The sequence below is a fragment of the Haliotis asinina genome, chromosome 3 (genome assembly GCF_037392515.1).
Source record: "Haliotis asinina isolate JCU_RB_2024 chromosome 3, JCU_Hal_asi_v2, whole genome shotgun sequence".
Classification (NCBI taxonomy): Eukaryota; Metazoa; Mollusca; class Gastropoda; order Lepetellida; family Haliotidae; genus Haliotis; species Haliotis asinina.
The window spans coordinates 27,507,739-27,531,871 of NC_090282.1; the positions used below are offsets into that span (position 1 = coordinate 27,507,739).

The 24,133-nt window shown below is 41.4% G+C and overlaps 1 protein-coding gene across 1 annotated transcript in view; it reads left to right on the plus strand.

Annotated features, from left to right (window-relative positions):
- The window catches only part of LOC137277761 (focadhesin-like), a 482,967-nt gene that overhangs the window by 455,528 nt on the left and 3,306 nt on the right, over window positions 1-24,133 (plus strand). Inside the window, exons 16-36 of the mRNA XM_067809678.1 lie at window positions 9,014-9,089; window positions 9,454-9,588; window positions 11,099-11,243; window positions 11,516-11,704; window positions 14,494-14,615; window positions 15,236-15,328; window positions 15,859-15,947; window positions 16,279-16,320; window positions 17,019-17,244; window positions 17,964-18,221; window positions 18,764-18,834; window positions 18,949-19,093; window positions 19,401-19,520; window positions 19,779-19,901; window positions 20,361-20,438; window positions 20,678-20,852; window positions 21,390-21,470; window positions 22,000-22,125; window positions 22,258-22,373; window positions 22,912-23,160; window positions 23,520-23,719. Coding sequence (XP_067665779.1) covers window positions 9,014-9,089; window positions 9,454-9,588; window positions 11,099-11,243; window positions 11,516-11,704; window positions 14,494-14,615; window positions 15,236-15,328; window positions 15,859-15,947; window positions 16,279-16,320; window positions 17,019-17,244; window positions 17,964-18,221; window positions 18,764-18,834; window positions 18,949-19,093; window positions 19,401-19,520; window positions 19,779-19,901; window positions 20,361-20,438; window positions 20,678-20,852; window positions 21,390-21,470; window positions 22,000-22,125; window positions 22,258-22,373; window positions 22,912-23,160; window positions 23,520-23,719 — 2,859 coding nt within the window. The remainder of the gene's footprint in view (window positions 1-9,013; window positions 9,090-9,453; window positions 9,589-11,098; window positions 11,244-11,515; window positions 11,705-14,493; window positions 14,616-15,235; window positions 15,329-15,858; window positions 15,948-16,278; window positions 16,321-17,018; window positions 17,245-17,963; window positions 18,222-18,763; window positions 18,835-18,948; window positions 19,094-19,400; window positions 19,521-19,778; window positions 19,902-20,360; window positions 20,439-20,677; window positions 20,853-21,389; window positions 21,471-21,999; window positions 22,126-22,257; window positions 22,374-22,911; window positions 23,161-23,519; window positions 23,720-24,133) is intronic.

The following is a 24,133-nucleotide window of genomic DNA, read 5'->3' on the forward strand; positions in this document are numbered from 1 at the left end:
ATAAAATATTAAAATTATAACATGATATGCGGGTCAATAGTGGGGCCTGCCGGCGGCGTGGGGGTATCCACCTCACGGTTAGGGTTTCCCTCACGTGTATATAACCACGAGATAGCCAAGGCAGCAGTTACGCCTACAGCCAACAACAGTCGGGTTGGATTGGTCACTTTATGTTGGTTACACCACCGTTTTTTACCGGCAGCTACTCTCTTAGGATTCTTCTGTCTGGTTACTGTTGAAGTGGTCTCCACCGTCACCTCGGGACTCACTGTTTGGGGTACCACCACTGGGGTCTCCTCCTGTGCAGCATCCATCTATACTATTATTATTATTCTTTCTCTCAAATTGGCAATGTTTTGCTGTGATAATAGCCGCCGTCACTGGAGCCAACAACATACCATATTTGTGGTACAGCCCGCAGCTGATAGAGCTCACGGCGTGTTCGATAAAAGGGTCTTTCTCGAGGTCCTCCCACAGGTAAAGTCGGCGCTCTGGTGGAATGGGAAGGAAGTGTGATACAATACCGGTGTATATCTGGGTCATAGCCGATCCTATTGTCTTTGTCATTTCTGCCCCGAGCCGGGACTCGTATCTAGCGTACAGCTTATCGATTTCTTCGGCTGACATTTTGTGAATTTTATCCGGGGTGTAGTCTCCAAAGTAATGTTTGGCTTTGCCGCCAACAGCCAACGCCACCAGTTTCTCTCGCTTGGGGGAATCCCCACTGGGGGTACCCCCCAACTGTTCGAGCAATTCCTCACACTCCATCTTATAATATAACAAGTAAGATTTAGTTTTAATTATATAATACCCGATACAGACAAAACACAGAGAAATGAAAGTTAAGTTGCACACGACAAATACTTCAAATATCATAGCTATGCTTAGCATTTGCTTAGCTTTGCTTAGCTTTAGCTTAGCTTTGCTTAGCTTTGCTTAGCTTTAGTATACTCTATATGCTACTGGTTGGTCGGTTTTTAGAACGAGCTTAGCGTGTTTAGTTTCAGCGAGCTGTTTCTTCACCCGTTCCCGTTCTAATTTACTCATCACATCGTTCTCTCTCAAACACTCCTCAAACGAATCCCTATCCTTGCAGTGAAATAAGGCCACCCATCGCGTCTGCTCCCTGAGGTCTTTCAACACCGAGTTGAACTTCTGCGTTAGCACCCAGACGCTGTGATTTGCATGACGGCCGGAGAAGGCCAGGTACGATAGCATGTCTCTCTTTTTTGTTATCTCGCGATTAGCGCTGCAGTCGTCTAATATGAACAGCGTCGGTTCTCCTTTAAATTTCTCGTGAAGAGCTTTCAACCAGTCCTGCAGGCGTGTTCCAGGGTCGATTTTGTGTACGTCCGGGTCCGTCATCACCCAAGGTCGCGCGTACGATTTATTCATGCTCAGAGTAGGGCACATGATAACGATGTTATCGAACACATCCTTGTAGTAACCCTCCAACATATCCAACACGAAAACGGTCTTCCCACAGCCAGTCTGCCCGCATATGATAGCGCAGTGTGGGTCAGTGGGTAGTTGTGGGTACCCCTGGGGGGTGTGGGGGTCTTGTTTATTGTTGGGGGGTGTGGGGGGATGCCCACCATCAGTAGATGGCTTGCACAAATCTCCCATTGTCTATATTAAGTTGCGCGTCCATAATAACGTACAGATATAATTTCAACTTACCAGCGGTTTGAGCCTTCTTATTAATCTGGATGGTTATCCCTTCGCTGCCGTTATCTATACGGCGCCCGCTACCGTGCAGTTTATCATCATCCGTGGATCGCATGTCCAACCATAGGGCATACTTGGTGGTCAGGTATTCACCGATCTGCACGGAACCGAGGTCCAGGTCCTTTGTTATGTAATCCCCCACTGGTAGCTTTTTTATCTCATCCCACTGCTGGTGTGGCCTCATACCATGACTGAACAGCTGGTTGGGCACGCCCTCGATGGTAACTTCCACCTTTTCAATCTCGGGGTTGAAAAACTTCTCGCTGTCCCTCCGGAATGGATCATAATCCTCCACGGGGACGACCAGGATACCTTTCATCGATCGCGCCGGCACGTTCAGGTTGATATTCCACACAGTGTCGCTCTTATCTCGCACGACTGATCTATGCCTCAGTACGCGATCGTACAGGATAGCCATCTTCCCAGAGTACTGGCTTCGAACCTGCCTGGCCAGCTCCGGGCTAGTGACCATGTCGAACTCCAGAGAGATGTTGTCTATGGCATAACTGGCCTCATCACCGTTCGGCGTACGCACTACTTTGCTATAGTCGTTAAACGTGAGCTCGTATTCGAGCCTATCACCCAGTGCGGCCTGGTAAAACGGCGCGTGTCCCGTGAGCAACTCGAAGTCGAGCGGCACGCAGAATCGATTTCCGTATGCTAGAGCGATGGCCTTTTCACCGTCCGATAGCTTGTCTTGCTGGTCTGTCGTGAAGACGTATCCTATGCGCGCCCGGGTTGATTTGCTGATGCCCTGGTACACATCATTGACTCGTTCTCTCTCGCTTTTCCAGAGATCCTTGTAGCAGTGAAACACGTCGCTGTCGTCGATGCTCAGCACCTCGTTACCGCTGATCTTGACGGTCGTTTTCTTGATGATAGCTCGACCCACGTTCCGCACTAGCTCGCGTTTGTCGTTGTCGGAGGTCAACGTGATATTGAACGCCAGTCGAACAGTGCCTGGTACAATGAGGTCATTCTCACCAAGGTTTGGAAATCTAACCAGCAGAGTTTGATTCTGGTCTATCTTGCTGGGATTATTGGTGATGGTCACCGACTGTCGCACGGCTCTGGCTCCTAATGGCTCTCTCAATTTTCTGAAAGGATCTAATTTTCTACCGTACATTGTTATATAAAAGAAATATATTTTTAATACTAATGGATGAAGACATACCTATGGATGATATGTGGGACGATAGTGCCCAGGCATTCAATGATGACCAGGAGACCTCATTCTCGCAAGGTGACGAGCTCCTTAAAGGCGCCGTCGACGATTATTACAACGCAGTTGAAAATAAATCCAAACTCAAGCCGTTGGGAAGGAACTATTCCGATTTTACCCTCAGCAATGGCACGCTGCGTTTGAAGTCTCGCCCGGAGATCGATCTCATGAATAAACGCACTAGAGAACCGCTTGCTTTATCAACATTGGCCGGTAAACATGGAAGTCAGTTGGTCCAAGATGAACTAGGCTTCACAGATTACGGTGGCGCGCGACCTAAGCAGTATCCTCCGAAGTTAGTTCAAGGTCTGGAAAGTATCAGGGACGCCACATCAGATCAAAACATGACTTATGATATTAAAAAGGTGTTGGCCGACTACGAGAACGAGCCCTTCCCGGGACTCGAATTTACCGTTCGGGAACTGAGGGGGTTGGACCTGTTGATGCAAACCATTCGTGGTCAGCTCTGGAAAAGCACAGCCAAAATGAGTGAGATAGACGACCACATCGCCTATGAAAAGAAAAAACTCGGTGAAACTGAGGACGAGTCTATGAAAGCCACCATTGAGGAACGAATACGTAATTTGGAAGATGAAAGGCAGACCTGGTTGGAGACAGCGTCCGGCTACAAAGAAAAGCTTAGATCCCAGGTCAGCCGTATACGGGAAACCATCAATCAAGTCCTCCACCGAGACACCACGTTAGCAGACAGGATTCGGATATTGTTCCGGGAGCAAGGGATCACCATCGCCAGTATTCTGACTGCATTGGGTTTCATTATATCAACCCTGGTGGTGTCACTGACGGGAGGAACCCCTGTGGGGCCTGCCGGTGGGGGAGTTACCCCCACACCCCCTGGCGGTGGGGTTAAAGACTGGATTAAAAAACTCGGGGAAGGCCTAGCTAAACTGGCTGGTAAAGCCGCCGAAGCCCTTCCCGGCATCCTGGGTAGCATCGTCTCGTGGTTGTTGAGCGCTCTGTCTAAAACTGCCATGTGGCTCAGTCAAAACCTGTGGGCAGCCATCGTCGCCGTGGCGGGTCTGGTGTACGTAGCGGCTAAGAAATCTTTAACCAAATAAGTCCCAAAGTTACCCCACCAACCACCAGGGCCGTTTTATTATCAATATGCTGCTGTACCCCCACATACATATGAGGGTGTGGGGGGGACACATGAACTTTAGGCTCCGGGGGTGGCGCCACTATACCCTTTTCACGTGGTGGGATGTGTGGGATATAGGGGGTGTTAATATCGGGGTTGATGCCCAACTTTTGGTCCGCCGTGGCTATGACTATTTTGTTGTTATAACCCACCACTTTTTTTATTCTCAGTTGCATATCACTCGGAGCCATGTACAACCCCACGCCGAACACGTAATTGACTTTCGATCTGGCGTATTCTAACACGTTTTGGTAACGGTCGATAGCCCTCGGGAGATCAACTGGAGAATTGATAGCATCCTCAACGTTGGAAACGAATTGTGTCTGAGCGTCGTAAGCAGTTCCCTTACCGAGGATGTTAGAACGCGTCATCGACTGCGCACCCAACAGCGCCCACACGTACGTTCGAATCGAGTCGTTCAAGCGTATTGTACCAGCACGAGTGAATCCTTTCGATGTTTTTGAGATCATTTTAGTCCAGGCTGTGGCTGCATCAGGACTGGTTTGCTTTATACAGCTGACATGGATCTTTTCATTCGTTGTGGGGCCTGTAAATGTATGCCGGTTTGGGTTGTATGAACCATCTTTAGAACCGGCATAATATTTTCCGGACCTGTAGAAGTACACGAGAACTATACCGAGACCATGGTTCACACCAGGAAGGCGAAAGTCTTTATTCGTTGGAATCTCAAACTCCCCACAAACACGTTCATAAGCGCGTCTATCATAGGGGTTATTCGTCATACTCCACGCTTTATCTTGGGGAAGAGGAGCACTTATTTCCTTCAATATTCGTCTCGTTTGATAATAAATATGAAACAAAATAACCGCCTTACTCAGTTCGTCTATACCGTAGTCTGGTTTCACACCCGACCCTGTCGTCGCACACCACACAGCAAAGTTGAGTTGGTTCTGCCAAAACTGCATTGGGTTTTGATTCCAGTTTACCACCGCCTGCGCGTTATTAACGGACACGACATACTTTTCAAAGATATCAATAAAGGTTGTTTTAAACCCCGTACCATCTGCATTCACCACGATTTTCAAGTGTGCTAAATCCATATTATAATTTATAATTCATATATTATAATATGTACATAACACTTCCAGGAATAACGAGCGGTGAGGCCGTTCAGCTGACGCACGCGATCGATAACACGTCAGGTCAACTCGAAGTCGCACTCTGCGATATCACCTACCTACCGCAATGGACTAACATCAATATCAGCAACAATAAGCTGTTCGTCAGTGGAACTCGCAGCCAGATAACTGACGGTTACTACAGCGTGTGCTCTCTAAACGACGAGGTCTTCAAACCCCTGGGAGCCGAACTCAAGATGAACGACTCAAACGGTACAGTGGTGTTAATCAACAATGGAATAAACCCTTTGAGGCTCGGCCGACCATTAGCAAGGATGCTCGGTATGCCTCCTGACGAGATAAAACCAACAACAACCGTCACAGGCACGAAGTTACCCGACCTAGTACCGTACCGAGAGCTGTACATTCATCTCGATCAGGTGAGCACAACGTATAACATTCAAGGAGGTCACCCTTCCACTATACTGAGGGCAGTGCCAGTGAAAACTGAGAAATTCAACGACGGTAGAACCGAGTCATTTTCACCACGGCAGTATAAGAAATTAACCCAGGGTAACATACCTGAGCTGACAATATCGGTGTTAGATATAAATCATAATCCTGTAAATATAGGATACCTCAGCTTAACACTTCATGTAACATGACCAGCGCACAAGGACCCGGAGTGAAAAAATGCGCCAATATCGGGATCTCCGACCTCGGAGACACGCGTGGTTTCGACGCTCCCGGAGTAGATGGTAAAACGTACGCCTTGCAACTGAAAAACAACATTTACAAACGCGTTGAAGTCTCCTCCGGTGGAGCCCTAAGTGATATGATAGATACCACAGGAGCAACAGTCAACACTAAGTACGCCCTCGTCAACACCGGTGATGACAACTGGAGAATATACCCATCATTCGGGGGCAAACTGTTCGACTTAGACGATGTTGAGAGAACTACCATCAAAAAGAACCAGCCATATAGGCTCGTCTTCACCGAAGATGACAAGTGGGTGTTGTTACCCGATTATGGTAACTGGTTGCTCCATATTAAGCTCTTCTCCCCCTACGTGTTCACTGATAACAAAGACCACTACCTAAATAAAGTCGTGAACGATGGATTCCTGCTCGTGGCTTACGTCCCAACTCAGAGACGTAGTATAGTCGTCAGCCCAGTCAACAATTCACCACTCCACGTGCTATCGAGTAAAACGGGTATACAAAACGTGGCATTACAGTTGGTGTCTGAATTCGAAGGCGTGGGCAAAGTACTAGATGGTATACCGTCAAACACAACACTGGTCATCAGAGTCTACCTAGGGGAATCATCGGGGGATAACGTCGAGATCGTGAAGGGGGTCAAACTAGGGTGGGAGAAACGACACAAGGATCAAGTTTGCAACGTTTACGTGCGGGTGGGTGTCGGCTCCAACACCAGTCTGCAGGGTGTCAACGTGATCGTGGAAAACAAGATATCACTAACCAAGATCTTCCTACCTAACAACATACACTTTATTGGTATGAATTTCATCCCTGAATTATTAACAGAAAACCAGTTGGAAATTATATAATAATATTATAATAATGACCAGTCATCATCCCAACACTACACTTAACGACCTGGGGGATACAGAGGGATTCGATCAGCCTGGTGAGGAAGATGAATTATACATCCTGCACTTCAAAGACAACGTGTTCAGACGGGTGTCGTTACCAGATTTTAAAGAGCCCAAATGGCTGATCAACTTAACACTCACCTCACCTTATATCACATTAAACGAACATGGGACTGTCGCTAAGATTAGGAACAACGGCATCTGGGCCGGGGATTTCATTCCGGATAGTGTAGCCATAGGAACTAGTAATACCGAAAAAAATAGGTTAAGGAGTGAAGTAAAAAATAAATTAACATTTAGCAATTATCCTGCTAACTTAAGGCCTGATATATACACCCCTTTCACACTCATCATAGAAGTCTTATTTACGTTTTTACAACATGAAAACATCTCAAGAGTACACCAAATTTTACCCGGGGTGTCAATACACTGGTTTGACGAACACACAAAAAAATATTGTCGTATTGTTATACAACAGGATACCCACGGGGGTCCTATAAACCGCTTAATAAACCTCAGTGGGGTTTTTATTACAACAGGAAATTCTATTAGCCTCTCACCTATTACCCTTACTAGTAATCTAGACCTTATAGACTTCAAATTAATTGATAGAATATTAACTGAACCTCAATTAAAATATCTTTCAAAATATATATTATAGGATGGGTCTGTACCCAGTCGTAGAGGAAGTAGCGAAGACGTTGGAAACCGTAGATGGGTTCCGCTTGAGGCAGTTATGTGATGTGAAACGTCAACTAGAACAAGACCGTGACACGCGGAAAGCTCTATGTAAAAAGTACAATAGAGCTTTCAATATCGTGGACGGGGCTGACACTACCCTTATGGCAACCAGCATGGGACTAGGGGCGGCAGGCGTTGGGTTGTTGACTACCATCGTGGCTGCACCTATAGTGCTAGGTATTGAAATAACGGCTGGGGTGACAGGGTTGGTAGGGTTGGCGCTTAAGTTAGTATCACGCAGACTTAATCGTAAGGCATTGAAACACGACGAGATCAGGGTTCTGGCCGAAGCAAAGCTGAACACAGTGAGTGAGCGAATTTCCACGGCACTCTCTGACAGTAAGATCTCAGAAGAGGAGTTTCGTTCAATCCTATCTGAACTCAAAAAATATAACGGAATGAAACAAGATATTCGGTCCAAGTCTCGTAAGTCTGCTATCAGCGATGACGAGAAAAAAAAGTACATAGAACAGGGGATACAAAAAGCCCAGCAAGCCTTTATTATGAACACCAAAGAGATCGTAGGCGGTTCACGTTAAACTGTTTCATCGATATAAACATAACATAGGGGCGATAGCGAGCCACCGATCCTATATGGTCAGTCAAAACTTACAACATAGATAAAGTGGATATGAAAGCCGACGAACCTAACTTATACTACTTGAGGGATGGGCCGGGTAGGGGGTTTGTAAGAGAAGAATTATTGATCGTACCGTACGGCACAGTATTACCTCCTACCAAGGCACAGTAATTACCGCCAACTTTTTTATAGTAGGGGTAATAGTAGCAAGAGCTAATGGTCCAACCAAAGCCTTATTTACTAAATAAGGCTTTGTAGAGACATTTCTTGAAAGTGAGCCAGAACCCCCATTCCCTATACTACTCGCCAGACCAATTTTATGTCTTGTTTTATGGATGTGCCTGCTGTATTATTTCAAGGATAAGAAAAGAAATAAAAAATAATTATCCCAGCTCTAAAAATTAATCCTAATATTATTATTGGCCAAAATTATAAACTTACAAGAAAATATTTTAGATTGTTTTTTGCCATATGTACACTTCATAAACTGCCAAAAGTGAAATACTTTGAGTACTTAGAAGGAATGTTACTTTGGTGATTTTGTTTCTGTTTTTTCCCCTCTTTAAGTTTTCAAAACAAAACGGGGACAAATATCTGTAAAACAAGAAATAAAATTGGTCTGGCCTTTTTTATAGCTGTAATATTGCCTGTCACAAAACATAATCATCACTAACTCATTTTGGCCACCATGCGCACTCACATATTTGTATGTTATTATCCAGGGCCTAGATTTTCAAGGCTGTCTTGGCTACCAGATAGTCAGATAGTCGTAAGTGCCCTACATTAACATTAGCATTAAATTATAACCATCTTAGCCATATCTGAGCTTCGAAAAACTAGGCCAAGGCAAGTGACATTGTTGTTTTCAATCACTCATACATTCTAGGCCACCAGTCGTGGAGAAGATCTGTGACTTATTTTCTCTGGTGGCTTCACTGACAGAGAAGACTCCTGAATTCGAGGTACGTCAGCTGAATGAGACCTGTCGAGACAAACCATCTGTAGGGACAAATGTTGCTGGCACACAGAATGAATTGTCATGGGTTTATCAGTTTTCCTATAAGAAACAAGAAAAAACTCACACAAATGAGTCTGAAAAGACACAATGATATGAGAACTTCCACAGAAATGGTTACATGTTGAATACTGGTTGTATTGTACTCGTATTGTACTTGTATTGTACAGGAATTCCATGCTGAAAATACATGTACACAACTTCCAGCTTTCAGTTTTAGCTACACTTGTACAGGATTCCACCTGAAAGTGCAACTACCCCAAATGTTGACTTTAACTCATAATGAAGGATAAAATTTGTCTTTTGGTCAGAACTTTCAGGTGGAAGTTGTGCGGAACCTGTGGCTATACTGTCACAGTGACAACACCACCATCCAGGGGGCAGCACTGAGAGCACTGTCCGCATTCTCCCCGGAGCAGTTCCTTGTCAGCTTCCTACCTGCCCAGGTGATATTCTTGGATGATCTGTAGTTTTGTGTCACAAATAAAATATCATCAATCACTCATGTTACCTCGGAAACTAAAAAATACACATGATCTCAGTCAGTTATGATCCTGGGGATGCTGGGTTAATATTGTTGCTACTTTTGCTGGTATTTAGAGGGTTTGTTTGTTTAACTAATCCCACATGGTATGGTGGGGAGGGTGGGGATGGTGGGGTGATGGAGGATATGATCAAGGCAAGAAAGACACAAGTGGACTATCAGTTGTATTATGTTCAGCAAATTGATAAATTACTAATCACAATCACACACAATACATAACATACATAACTGTACGCAATGTTTAGCATTATGTAACTGTGTAAATGTAAGAAATTGATAAAGTACTGATCGCAATCACAATCACACATAGTCAATGTCCACAATTGACTTTAAAGTCCAACAAGATGAGAAACAGCATCTCCATACACTATCATGATCTTCCTTAATGCTCTCTAGTCTATGGTGACTTCGTGAATGGAAAGAACTCAGTCACTGTGAAAACCAGAATATAGTTGAATCCATCCACATTTTTATGAATTGTAGATCGGATAAGGTCGATCGTATGCCCATGTATCACACATGAAAAAAATGGTCTCTCATTGAATAGTTTGTGCAGAGGTTAAGCAGTTGTGTATTGGCAATGTAGATATCATGTTGTTGCCATGGAAATGTATTGGAAACATAATTCAAGATATCCATGGTACTAGGTTGACACTTGCTCACTTACTCGCTCTGTCACCATGGCACTCACTCACTCACTCACTCACTCACTCACTCACTCACTCACTCACTCACTCACTCACTCACTCACTCACTCACTCACTCACTCACTCACTCTTATCATAAGACAGCCAAAAGAACCATTCAGTTGTCAAATAAGATCTATAGCATTGCTACTCTGCTGCATCGTGATTCAGTCGGCTTTGCAGTACACTAATGTTTGATTTGTTGGAATACACCAAATAACTGTGCGCAAGAACTGTGTATAGGCAATGCTTACTCACTGTCCACACCAGTCACTTCCGTTATGGTTGTAAATTCAAATACCAGATAAAGAAATAACTCTGCATCATGCACTGGTGAAAAAATATGACTCTCCATTTATACTCTTGCTGAGTTGATAATGGACATGAAAACATTTCAGGCACATGTGTAGTTACAGTTCAGCTCAATTTTTTCCTGAGATTGTTGTTCTAAAGATGTTTTTGTTTGTGGAATGCATGTCTTTAGAACTGTTTGTGATAATAATAATGTGGTGCTTTTGAGTCCATGCTGTTTGACCCTTTATTGAGCTCTCACTTTTTCACCCACTCACTCACTCTTTCACTCACTCACCCACTCACTCACTCACTCACTCACTCACCCACTCACTAACTCACTCTTTCACTCACTCGCAAAATAGCCAAAAGCATTTCTCTGTCACTGTTAAACATGAATCCTAAGTGTGATTACATCCATGTCTTTTGCTTCAGATAACGGAGGACCTCCGTGAGCAAGCAGCCCAGATAGCAGCACAACAAGATGACCCTGATTTGACCATCGACCAGATCCTGACATTTGTACCTGGCGTCTGCTACACACGTCTGCTCAAAACTCTCCATGCTCAAGTTCTAGAAGGTATGCCAACATTCACAGACTTGGTTTTCTTCATAAAGCTCATATTGTTGTTGATTTTAAGTGGTTACCTTCAAGGTTGATATGAATTTTAAAATGAGTTGAAAGAATAATGAAATAGCGTTCGTTGACTTGAATTGCCCATACATAGTCCTCCTACAAACCTTGCCATCTTGCTTCCATCTTTTCTTCTTCCTTATTTGGACTTCTCGCACCAGTACTTTCATTTTCAGGAAAACCATATGTTGAAAAGTTTGTTTTTAATATATTAACAGATTATGAAGTATTTTTATCATCCATGGTTGGCAAAGAGGTAGAAAATCTTCCAAGAGGCATCTACCACTCATCACTACGGCGACAAGGAGCTGCAGCCAATCAGGGGAAAGCAGTCAGCAGTATCCCAGGGTTCATCTTGTCTCAGTATGAGAAGACTAACCAGCCTGGACTTCGCCCCGGACTTGCATGTTAGTTGGAAGAAATAGTAACGACTGTGACCACAAAATTTGGCACAATACAGAACATATATCATGCAGTGCATTAACACTATCCATGTCATGAACAGAAACACCACCTTTAGTCAGAATTACTGTAGAAGTGTTACTGGCAAAACTTGAGTAAATATGTTTGCTTATGAAGTCTGTTACAGGCCACAGGCCAGACCGATTTTATTTCTTGTTTTACAAATCTGCCTGTTATATTTTTTAAGAATAAGAAAAAAAAAATTCTCTGCTCAAAAAATAAAATCCTTATGTTTTTATTGGCAAAAAATTAAACTTACAAATATGTTTGAATTCTTTTTCCCCATTTACACTGTATAAATTGCCAGAAGTAAAATACTTTTAATATTTAGAAGAAATATTACGTTTTTGAGTTTGTTTTTATTTTTGACAAAAATCCATAAAGCAATAAATAAAATTGGAAAGAATTTATAGTAAACATTTTCAACGGTATTTTTCCTGCTGTTAGCATGTTACTTTTATGTATGTGGATCATTTCATGTGAATTCATGACCTAATGATTCAGCAATTGTATTGAATAATTCTGTCACATCACTATGGATTGTCACACACTAAACCATCAGATAATCATTATTGCCTGTTTGTAAAACATCTATGCATCCCACAACATGTTTACTGAGAAAAGATGTTTATTGCTCAAAAATGGCATTTACGACAAATGTTTTCTGATGGAAAAGGGATTTAAGGATATAAATGGTGTTTACTGATTAAAAAAACAGTGTTTGCTTACAAAAAGTTTTTACTGACAAAATGTAAATGGACAGATTTGTTTTGTTATTCTTCTCTAGAAACTCACACATGTGGAGTGAGTTTCTGGCCTTCTTCACCCATTAGCTGAAGACATGGACTTATTTTTCATCCTGGATAATATGAGGATCATCTGATGCAAAGATCTGCTTGTGGCTAATGGTAGACATCAAAATGGAGACGACAATTTCCTTGTCTACTTGCCCCAGAAATAATTTTTCTCCTATAGTCATTTGGTACAAAATGACAGACCTGTTGGACTGTAGAAATTGAGATGCCCTGACAAAAATTGTGTGAAGCTGATAATGAATGATCTGTCGTGATCAGATATGTGTATGATGGCCGATATGGGTGATTCCATGAAAAACAGCTTATGTAGTTGAATTAGTAGTGACAAATAAGCAGACATCTGTATTCCTCAGAGTGCTTCAAGTAGTTCGTTATGAGGGGTGATGGGAAGTAGAATGTTTGGACAAGTACTTCATCATATCACCTTCACCAAATGCATGCAGTTTGAGAATTAGCCTGTGGCCTGCTAGCCCGTGTCTAGTAAAAATCCAATCAGGCAAGTACATCTTCACAGTTACTGGCCCGACTGGCTAGTGAATGCTCATGTGGTCATTTTAAAAATATATCACTCTCTCTTTAAGTTAAAAACACTTTTAAATCATGGAAGTTTATGGCTTGATAAAAAAATTTCGGCATATTAGCATCTAAATGATAAAATCCATGTCTGCAATCAAATTTAGGACTAGTCAAATATTTTGTTGGTTAGTAACTTTCAGGCATAGCTTGCCTTACTGTTTAGCAAAGTTTGGAAACAACATTTTGACCGTAATGACAGGGCAAGAACCTTTTTGGACAGAATGAGGTTTTACTCTGATATTGAGATGAGATTGCTTGGACAATACCATGAATATTAAATGTTTTAGAAAGTGTGCTTGACATTCTACATTTATGTATGGTTTTTCTATGTGTTCTCAAAGTAAGTAAAATTGGTAGGTTGTAGTCTGTCCAAATGTGAAGTGCTGGATGGTCAGCTAACATCCTGCCCCACTGCCAGTAACACCCCCACACTGACCCACAGACCAGGCAATACCCTTACCACTGCACAGTACTCTGTCTTTCCACATATGTCAGCCTGCCAACAGAATAACACCATAACCCATCCATACAACCACCACGAGAAACGCATACCTCAATTCCAACCCCCTACCCCACAAGGGAATAGCCTGACATACGTCATCATTTACCCATACAACCACCCCTGAATACCCATACCTCAGTTCCACCACCCCCCTACTCCTAAAAAGAATAACCTAATACATACAACCACCTCTAAATACCCATACCTCAGTTCTACCTCCCTACCCCCCAAAAAAATGACTTCATACACAAAATCATCCACCAATACAACCACCCATAAAAACCCATACCTCAAATCCACCCCCCTACCCTGAAAAAGAATAGCCTCATACATACAACCACCCCTAAATACCCATTCCTCAGTTCCATCCGCCTAAATACTCCCCAAAAGAATAACCTCATACACACCACCATCCACACATAGAACCACCGCAAAATACCCATACCTCAGTTCCACCCTCTTAACCCCCAAAAGAATAGACTCAAACATACAATCACCCCTGAATACCCACATTTCAATTCCACACCCCTGCCAAAAACGAGAATAGCGTCATACACAGCATCATCAACCCATACAACTACACGTAAATACCAACCTACAAAGCTACCAGTATATACCCACATACTCTGCAAAAGCACCAAAAAAAGAATATCCTCTCAACTCCTTATTACACACCAATACACACCAACACACACTAATACACACTGACATTTGTTTACTTCCTAGTACATGAACTCTATGTAAGTATAGTGTGTCAGTAGCAGCAGCAGTAGTCATCTGTGTCCACTACTCAGATCTGTGTCTGATGCCCTGCGGTCATTTTGGGTTTTTTTCCCTTCAGCTGGGCTACTGTTTTGCTATGATCCTCCAGTGGAAGTTGGCCGAGATGGCAGACCAAGGCGTCATTACATCGTCTCACACGGAAAAAACTATCAGCAGATGTTCAGCACACTCCTGTCTGAGGTACAATGACAGTATATATGAACTACTTCATGTAGCAACTTCAGACTGGCGGTTTTCAGTTCATCACTCTATTTCTTTACACAGGAGAGTTGATTATCACAGATATCTTCAGATAGGTTTGATTTTGCTGTGTAGGGAGTTAACAAATTCAGTGATTTTCGAGACTCAAGATATTTTATTCAGTATCAAATGCCTCCAGCCCAGAGTACATCTATGACAACTTCTACACCAGTGCTTACATTAACAAGCATTACATTCCTGAAAACTAATTATTGTGAACGCACTTCTTCTTATTCTTTGCAGAAACAATGTAATTAAATTTCAACAATGTTTTGAAATAAATTCCAGTGCCTTATATAGTACTTGTACTGCAACAAGTCATCATTCAGTAAGTTCTTGACTTTTTTAACTGAATATGTCACTTTTTGTAATTTAAACTTTTAATCCTGACTAACCCAATTGCTTATTTACCATTTTCATCCCCTGAATACTTGAGACTTAGGGAAATTAGCATTCAGACAAATCTCAAAGAACGTTTAAAAAGTGGCCTGTCCAAAAGAGATACTGTGTTCCTCATGTCTAATCTCACTGTGACGCAATATGTATGATGTGTACGTCAGGTGCCGGTGCAGCCATCAGAGTGGCACCGCTGTATGCTGATGCCCCAAGCGTGGACGTCGTTTGTTGACAGACTCTTCACAGCCATGTTGGAGGTAACCATTTTGTTATTGGATATTGAACTTACCATTTACTATATATATGACAGAAATATGTTTGTTTACCGACACATAAGTTAGTGAGGAATAGAGACAGGGACACCAAAAAAGTACACTTTCCTTGATTAAAATAGAAATAAAATAAAAATAAAAATGAAATAATATAAAACAATAAAAAAGTGTATATACAAAGTAAGAGACTCCACCTCCCATGTCCACCCCACCTGCTTGTCATGTACAAAATCAATGATCATCAGCATAATTTTTATATCTTATGTGCAAAATTGCTGACAAACCACAACACAACCTGTCCCTAAGTTTGGTTTGACATACAAACTTGATTTGTTAGAACAGATCTGATAGTTGTCATAAAGATAAGTAAGTTCATTTCAGCTGTAATTATCAAGGCTGATACTGTCTTTTTCAAGTATGGAAGTTTAGTTTGGAACACATTACCAGGATATTGGTCAAAGGGAGATAACTCTTGTTATCCCTTCATCAAACCCTTCCAATGAATATCCTTACAGGCCAAGAAAGCTGATGTGGAGCTGGAAATAAAGAGAGGCGATATTGAACCTAATGATGCCAAGCTAGCCCAGGACACAGCATGGCTTTGGTAAGTTTGATCTGTTTTCTCAATAAAACGTTTAGGCACAGGATCTTGGTTGTGAGGTGCTAGATTTCAACCATTTTCAGACATTCTGTTTATAGTAGGCCGAAGTGTAGTTTACATAAATGTAGCTGATATTATAAAGCAAACTGTTTAAGTTTAGTAATTCATGTTTATTTGGTCGTAATTGAAGTTGGAGTGGTCATGAATAATATAAATATTGATAGAGTTATATCTTTGTAGATACATAGTAACTCTAGATTTAACCAAAGTTTCCTGAACAAATATTTCAAAAGCACTGATATTTCATACTAACTTCTCGTCCTGTTTGTTCCAGGGTTAGAGATGCTATTGCTGACCTCATAAAGACAGCGTCCAGGTGTGTAAGAGATGTCACACATGTAATATGTCTAAGACATAAATCTGTCATAGGAGTATGAACACATTATGCCATATAGAAGTTGATCAGATGTAACATATGTCATATTTGGCAGAATTTAAAACCTGCCTTCCTGACCATCAGGAACAGTATGTTTTTATCGTGGATGGTCAGATTTCAAAAGTAGCCTGTCTGATGATGTTGTAGATATTTTTACCCCTAACAGTAAATATTTAATTATATCAGACATGTTCTCTTGTCATCAGTTTCAGGTGTTTAAGGTATTATGATAATTATGCTAAACTACTTATGATTTGACAGTTCAAGTTATGATAACCAATCACAACATGTTTACCTATACTCGGTGCATTGCCTGTCAGTGTTATATAGGTCACTGTCATAACTACTAACAGTAGAGTATTCACAAACCAATAACCAGTAACAAGAAAAATATCAAAATTTAGAATTCAGATGCAAAGTAAATTATGAATGCTACAAAAGAAGCTGCATGCGGTTTTCATACAAAACTACTATATGACAAGTAAAAATATGAAAGTTACCCACACACATTGTATCTTTATGTTCTATACAAAAAATGATTGTCAAAAATTGTGGACATTTTTTGAGAAGGGTGATTAAAGGCACCAGTTTCTTCTCACAGAACAAACTACATTAATGACTGCTCCCTGATTCCACAGGGGAAACCCCACTGCTCAAGGCAACTCAGTCCTAGCTCTAGCTGGGCTGGCAGTAGCTGCATCACGACATGCAACTGGCCTGGATGAGGACTCACTGAAAGCTGCTGAAGAGACATGTCAACACCTCAGTCATTCTCATTGGTTGACAGTTGCCATGGATACCATCATGTGTTTGATGGAGGTGTCCTTCAAGCCCAAAGGGAAGATTCTCGGCCTCTGTCAGCAGGTGCTCTTTTTTTCATAAAAAATTGATTTATTTTGCATGACAGGTTGTAGATGGTGTAAACAAATAATCAGAATGAATAGTGAAAAAGGTTTTCCACTGCTTGTAGCATTATTCCTTAACATAGGATGGTGGACATCAGAAATGGGTTTCCTTCATTGTACCCGTGTGGGGTATGTAGGCCACTTCTTTGGTGTGACAAGTGAAAGCTTTTACCAACTGGCTACAACACCACCCCAATAATCAGAGAAACAGTTTACAGGTCAACAGCACAACCATCTAATCATTACAACACCCATAAAGAAGCTACAAAATTTGACTTTGAAAAAATGAGGTTTAAATGTAAGGAAACACACAGAAATTTGAAGTTTTTGGACGAAGTAAATTACAAAACCTTTTTTCACTTTGTAGACTTTGATAAGTACCTTTCATTTCAAATGTTGAAGACTTAGCGATACAGAAAACTGAATCTGTGGATGGTAGAGACAGGATCGAGATGGCCTTCATACAGTTGAAATATTGCTGTGTGCACCAGGAAGCAACTTTGTAACCTTGGTCTTCAAACTGGTGTCAAACTACACTGAGAACACAAATGTAATGAGTACAGACCGGTGAATGTGTTTGATAGGACTAAAGACTCTCTTAAGATGACTGTCTTAGCATGGCACATTTGGAACAATTGCACAAGAAAAGTGACATTGTCAATGCATTGTTACTTGCAGAGAACAGCTGGTGACAAGCTACCCGCCAGTCTTCTGGCCAGGTCCTCGGCCTGTGTGGCCCTGTCACAGCTTGTGCCTATCTTCATCACTATGGATTCAGATAGAATCTACCAGGTTATTTCCATGGCAACAGACAGGTTACCAGGGCAACCGGGGTGTGAGGAATCACCAGTTCTTCAGTTCCACTATGGCCTGGGACTTGGAATGTTCATGGGGAGATTGTTTGAAGAACACATTTCTGATGTCGGTGGAGCCAAGGTGAGAAGCCTGATGATTCAGTGGTCTGAGGCTAATGTTCAAGTGTTTCTGTAAGCAGTTTGAATGTTTACAACTGTCTGACACTGTCGTGATATCGATAACAGTGGACCTTCCAACTGAAACCAAAATTTCATTACTATCATGGCCATATTCCATAAAGCCATGTTAGAACTAAAACAACTTAAGTCTGTGCCTGATTATTGGACTTTCAATGATCTTGATCAGTACAATGATTGATTTTGGATCTTTGTTCAAGTATGTCTCCACTGTACAGAAAATCATGGAAACAGTGTTACAAAGAATCTGTATGCAGTATTGCACATAAGATGCTGGTTTATGTAAATATCATAAATATTTCAATGTGTGAGTTTTCCTTTATGGATAAAAAACATAGATTCTTTGGAACAATGTTTAATAGCTTCTTCTCATAGAAGTAGAGATGCATTTGTATTTACCTGAAGAAGCTTGTTTTCCACAATTATAAATGGCTACTCACATCAAACACTTAAACATACATTGTGTGCTTGCTCTACTTGATACAGGGCATGATTGAAATATGGAAGTCAATGGATGTGCTGGAGAACAGTTGTTTGTCCAAGGACTTGGAGAACAGGTGAGATAATCAGTCATCATATATGATATTGTCATGACTTCTTGTGATCTTGGGTTGAAGGAATGTAATCACTTTGATTTCTTGCTTATCCTAAAAAATGTCTGTTTGCTTTAGATCAGGGTGTTTGCTGGGTGTGGGTCTGGCTGTGAGTGGCCTATGTGAGGACGGCAAGACAGAGTCGAGAGCCCATGTGTCGGCAGTACATGACAAGCTGACGATGTTGATGGAAGCAACTCCACCCACAGATTCTTCATATCAGGTGACGTCAGAGCTGAAAAACATAACAAAAATGTTACTGGCACTTTGATGGAATTAGAAATGGTTTGTCCAAAACTTTGATACAGCATCATGAAAAACACACACATCAGTTTTGGAAATATAGAGATTAGGCATTATCTGTCAACATATTGCTATTTTCTTTTGGGTAAAATGATCCTGTAATCAGATTTCAAGGTGGGTCTTAGAAGATGACTTTCATAAGTTGGGAATTGATGTAGTTAGATATATGGTCTACCACTGTTATAGTGTTGCATGATTTAGGCCTGCTGACAGTGCTGTTGTTGCAGGCCCTCTGTGTAGCAGTCTCCTGCATCGGTGGCCGAGCTTTCTCTGCCAACGTCCTCCAGATTGAAAGGGTTGGTGCCTTGGTGGATAGTCTAACACAAGCACATTCACAGAACCCAGAGGTAAACACAGCAAGGTTATCACTTGGTTACAGGTTCACTACGAACATGTCAGTATTGAGTTATTCCTGGTCTGTAGACCTGATATTATCTTCAGGTAACAAACTGCTGTGATATACACAGTTTGGATTCTCTCAGTAACTTCTTCAGCAGTTATTACCATTGCTTTCAGGAGACAAAGTTCTGTGGTAAAACAGTCAATATACTTTGGATGATTTCCACTTCAGCTATAACCAATACCAATCAATACTCTGTCTGCAGGTAACAGGTGTTTGTCTGGCTCTTGGAACCTTGTGTTACAATCTCAACAAAGTGGGACATCCAATGATTGGTCAGCTTCGGACAAAGCTGGTTCATGATTGGCTTGAAGGTCTGGCATCAGAGGTACAGTGAAGTGTTTATTTTTTGCTAACTGGTGACTTTTGGTCAGTGTTTTGCAACATTTATGGATGTTGGAATTGTTTTTTGATATATTTTAACTTGACATTGATTCATGCTGAATTCTCATCTTTCAACTTTAAAACCAAGGTGCATTACCACGAATTATTTTGCTCAATTCTAAGGGTTTCATATACATACATTATACATTATTGATAGCAAAGAGAAAAAGTAGACTTGTGGTCATGGTATAGTCAAAGTTTGTGTGACAAGTTTTGGAACAGAAGCATTAGTAAACATAGAATTTAATGAACCTTTTGATAAAACATGTTAGCAAAATCAAAACCACCCAGCTATGGTCAATGATACAGGGTATGTCTGATGTAGATTTCAGTGTTCTAGAGTTATCCCTCAGTTACATTCTGTTTGTTTGATCAATGATGGTTGAACTTCTGTTGTACCCAGGAAACTCCACCAAGACAGAAGGTATCCACACTGAATGGCTTGATGGCCCTGATTGGCTCAGAGAGGACATTGGTATCAGTAAGTAGATACACCATCAAGCATGCCTACAGACTCATATCTAGAGTATCAAATATCACAGCTCCATCACATCTTTTTGACACTTTTGACAGGTTGGAAGGTTTGGATGAAAATATTTGCCCTCTATTCAAATTTCAAAGTTCAGGTGCCTGTGGTGTTTGAGCTCCCACATTATGTCCATTCTTCATAGACAGACCAGCATTGCCAATCATGGTATTGATATCAACTGTCACACGCAGGTTCAGGGTAGTGGGACATCTCTTCTGGGCAGCGATGTTGATGCAGATAGTGTAATCAAGATGGCCACTTCAGTTGTTGCCAAGTCCAGTGACCTTGGCATTCAGAGTAACAGCGCATGGATGCTGGGACATCTGTACCTGTCAGCATGTGCCATCACGGAGACCCGAGCTAGTGGTATGTTGTTACACAAATACACACTAACCATAGCTAGCCATCAGACATTACACACTAGCATGTAGTCACTGTTCCTAATGGACAGGAGAGCTGTGTGACAAAACGCAGCTAATACTGGTGCTCTGAAAGTGTTAAGAGAGTAAATTGTGTAGTTTAAGATCTACAATACATGTTAATCTTATTTTATTAGATTTGAGTTTTTGATATTTGGAGTTATCTGTACTCCAGTTTATGTTGGCATTTGAAGTTTGTTGCTTCCTTTGCAGATTTGGCTAATCTATTCTATCTTTGAATATTCTAATGTCAGCTCCTTGTGACTTTGTCTTCATTTATCAGGAACATCTGATATGAATCCTAATACTTTTCGTCTTGAATACTGCACAGAAAAGGGAAACAATTTTGTTTCTTTCAAGAAGTAAGGAAAAACAAAGGTGACATATGATCAGAGTAGATTCATGAATAAATATTTGTGTCTGCTGCTTGTAACAATTAATAACACTACTGAATTAATGTCCAGTGTGAATGTGTCTCTGACAGTTCCTCCAAGCTATGGCTACCTGCCTGAGAGCAGCATTCTCCGAGCGATGGTGGATCTCCTCACCGAGGCTGGGAAGAGAGGTAATCCTCCTTGCTGTCCTGATAACTTACTTTATAATATCAATATGTTGTGGTTTCAAGGTAGAATAAATTCAATGCATTGAATAAAATGTCTTCTCAAAGGGACAGGCTTGAACACAGTCTCAAAATATGTTATTTTTCATGTACTAATTTAAGTTTATATTGTATGATCACTTAGATCTATTATGATCTGAACTCTAACTTTAAGAATAATATTCATCCAGCAGTTGATAAATTTCCTCAGTACTAGGGGACAGTTGCTAAGTTCTAAAGACTGTCTGGATTATGAGAATGTAATGTCATGATCTGTGCATCAGAGAAGTAATCCTGAAGAGATGCTGGTCTCTGATGTATACAACTTTGGTGAGACTCATCACCACGGGTATGGTGCTGACTGTTAGGGGATGTAGTCATGGAAGACGTGGGGTACAAGTCAGAGATTCCAACAGGGTGCAGTTCAATGCAACAATTATGGCTATGAAAACTGAAGCATGCATACCTCCTCTATTTATATGTTATGTAATTACAGGACCTGAGGTGATCCCGCCAGAATATGTCAAGGTAGCTTTGACTGCCATACAGGAAGATGTCAAACAAGTACTGCCACCTGTAAACTGGGCAGGAGTTCTCTCCCCTTTCATGAGAGTCAATTTTGGTATGTAAAATGTGTTTCACAAAAACAATGGGGAAACATTTATATATTTTATTTCTTGAGGTGAATATAATCATTTTCTCACCTTTGCAATGAATACATGTATACTCACTGTAATAAGTGCATTTTGTTCAGGTGCAAGTGTGAGATGTCTGTGTTTCAAGATGGCTGTCTCCCAGAGTCTGTCTGCTCCAACAGCAGCCATGTTCATCTCATCATGGCTTACACCGCCACTATTCAACTCTCTAGACGTAGGTATCCTTGTCATATAAGTTAGAACTACTGATATCTGGCAGCCTTAAAGGTGTATAGTAGCCAGTGTGTGATGTCTAAAGTCATCTGTCACCAGTTTATGATTTCTGAAGTCACCAATATATTATCTCAGCAGTGACACCCTCGGGTAGCCTAATGGTTGAAGTGTTTGTTTGTCACACTGAAGATCTTGGTTCATATCCTGACATGGGTACAAATTAAAGCCCATTTTTGGTGTCCCTTGCTGGCATATTGCTGGCATAGAACAGTGTAAAACATACTCACCCACTCGTATATAATCATTGTATTCACAAGTATATAAACTCTATATGCACCAGTATATGATCTCTTTCCAGGGTATAGTCACTGTAGTCACTACTATATATAATCTCCATGTATTCACCAGTATGAATCTCGACAGTGTATGGTTTCTACAGTATATAATCTCTACAATGTATAATCTTTGTAGTCACCTGTATATAATCTGTATAGTCACCAGTAAATCTCTTTGATCATCAATATACATCTCTATAACAGGCAGAGTGCAAAGAGTTTTTGTACCAGTCCCTGCCCTACCTCATCAAGTCAGTGGGGCCCGCAATACTGCAGACGTTTCTTGAACGTGGATGTATGGAACCCTTCACTGAATCCAACATCCCAATGTGCATCTGTGTACTCCGGGGGTTGAACCTGGCCTTGCAGGTCCAGGATCCACCTGAATCTGTCACTAGGATCCTCTACTTGGCCACGCAGGTCATCTACAAGGCTGTCCCCACAACACTGCAGGTATATATATGATCACATGACCAGGAAATAATGTCACTTTTATATAGTACGATAACTTAATGGGATTGTGTTTGTATTGTCTTGCAAAGTGAGTCATGTTTTGTGGTCTACATCACTACAATTCACTGGCGTTGCATGACAGGAGTAGGTTGAAATGGTTTCAAATCCAGATAATTGGTTGTCACTTTGTTCTTTCCTCACCCATCAGTCTAAAACATGGTGGCATCACTGAAATACTGTTCAAAGTCGTTTTCAGTTCAGTTCATTCAGTCATTTTGTTTTGCTTTGAAATAGTAGGAAGGAACTTAAGGAATACAACAATACTTAGGTCTTCTGTCAATGACTTGTTTTGTCACCAGGAGGCGCTGTACAGCCAAATGTCAGAGTGTTTGTCCAACCTTCCAGACGAGATCCTGGATGAAGTAACGCTAGAGGATTTCAGTGAGAAGCAGACATTTGTAAAAGGCACTTTTGTCAGATGCTACCTGATTGCAAATGGCCGCCAACCTGTAGCATTGCTAAACAGCTGTATTGATGCTATCATTCACAGTCAACACTTGTGAGTCCAGCTTTCATAGAATTTCTTGAACACATTCTTCCTCACTGGATTTTATGGTTCCTGAAGCTGTGGATCATACATAGTTTTCATGATTTCATTAAAATGAGATCTCACAACTGCAAATGGAAAGGTCTGAGGACATATTTGTAAGGGATGAGATGATTGCTTAACTGACCCTTTTTATGATCCTTTTTATACATGACAGGGTGTATGTCATACTATGTGTGTGTGGTGTTGGATGGGTGTTGGGGCACATGAATGTGTGTGCATAGGTGAATGTGTCAGTGAATGAATGGGTGATGTGTCTGTGTGTGTGCATGGGAGGGTGTGCATATGAGAGAGTGCTTCTCTGTCAATCTGTTTTACTTGTCACTACGTGTGATTCATGTTTTGTCAAGTCATCATGGTGTGTCT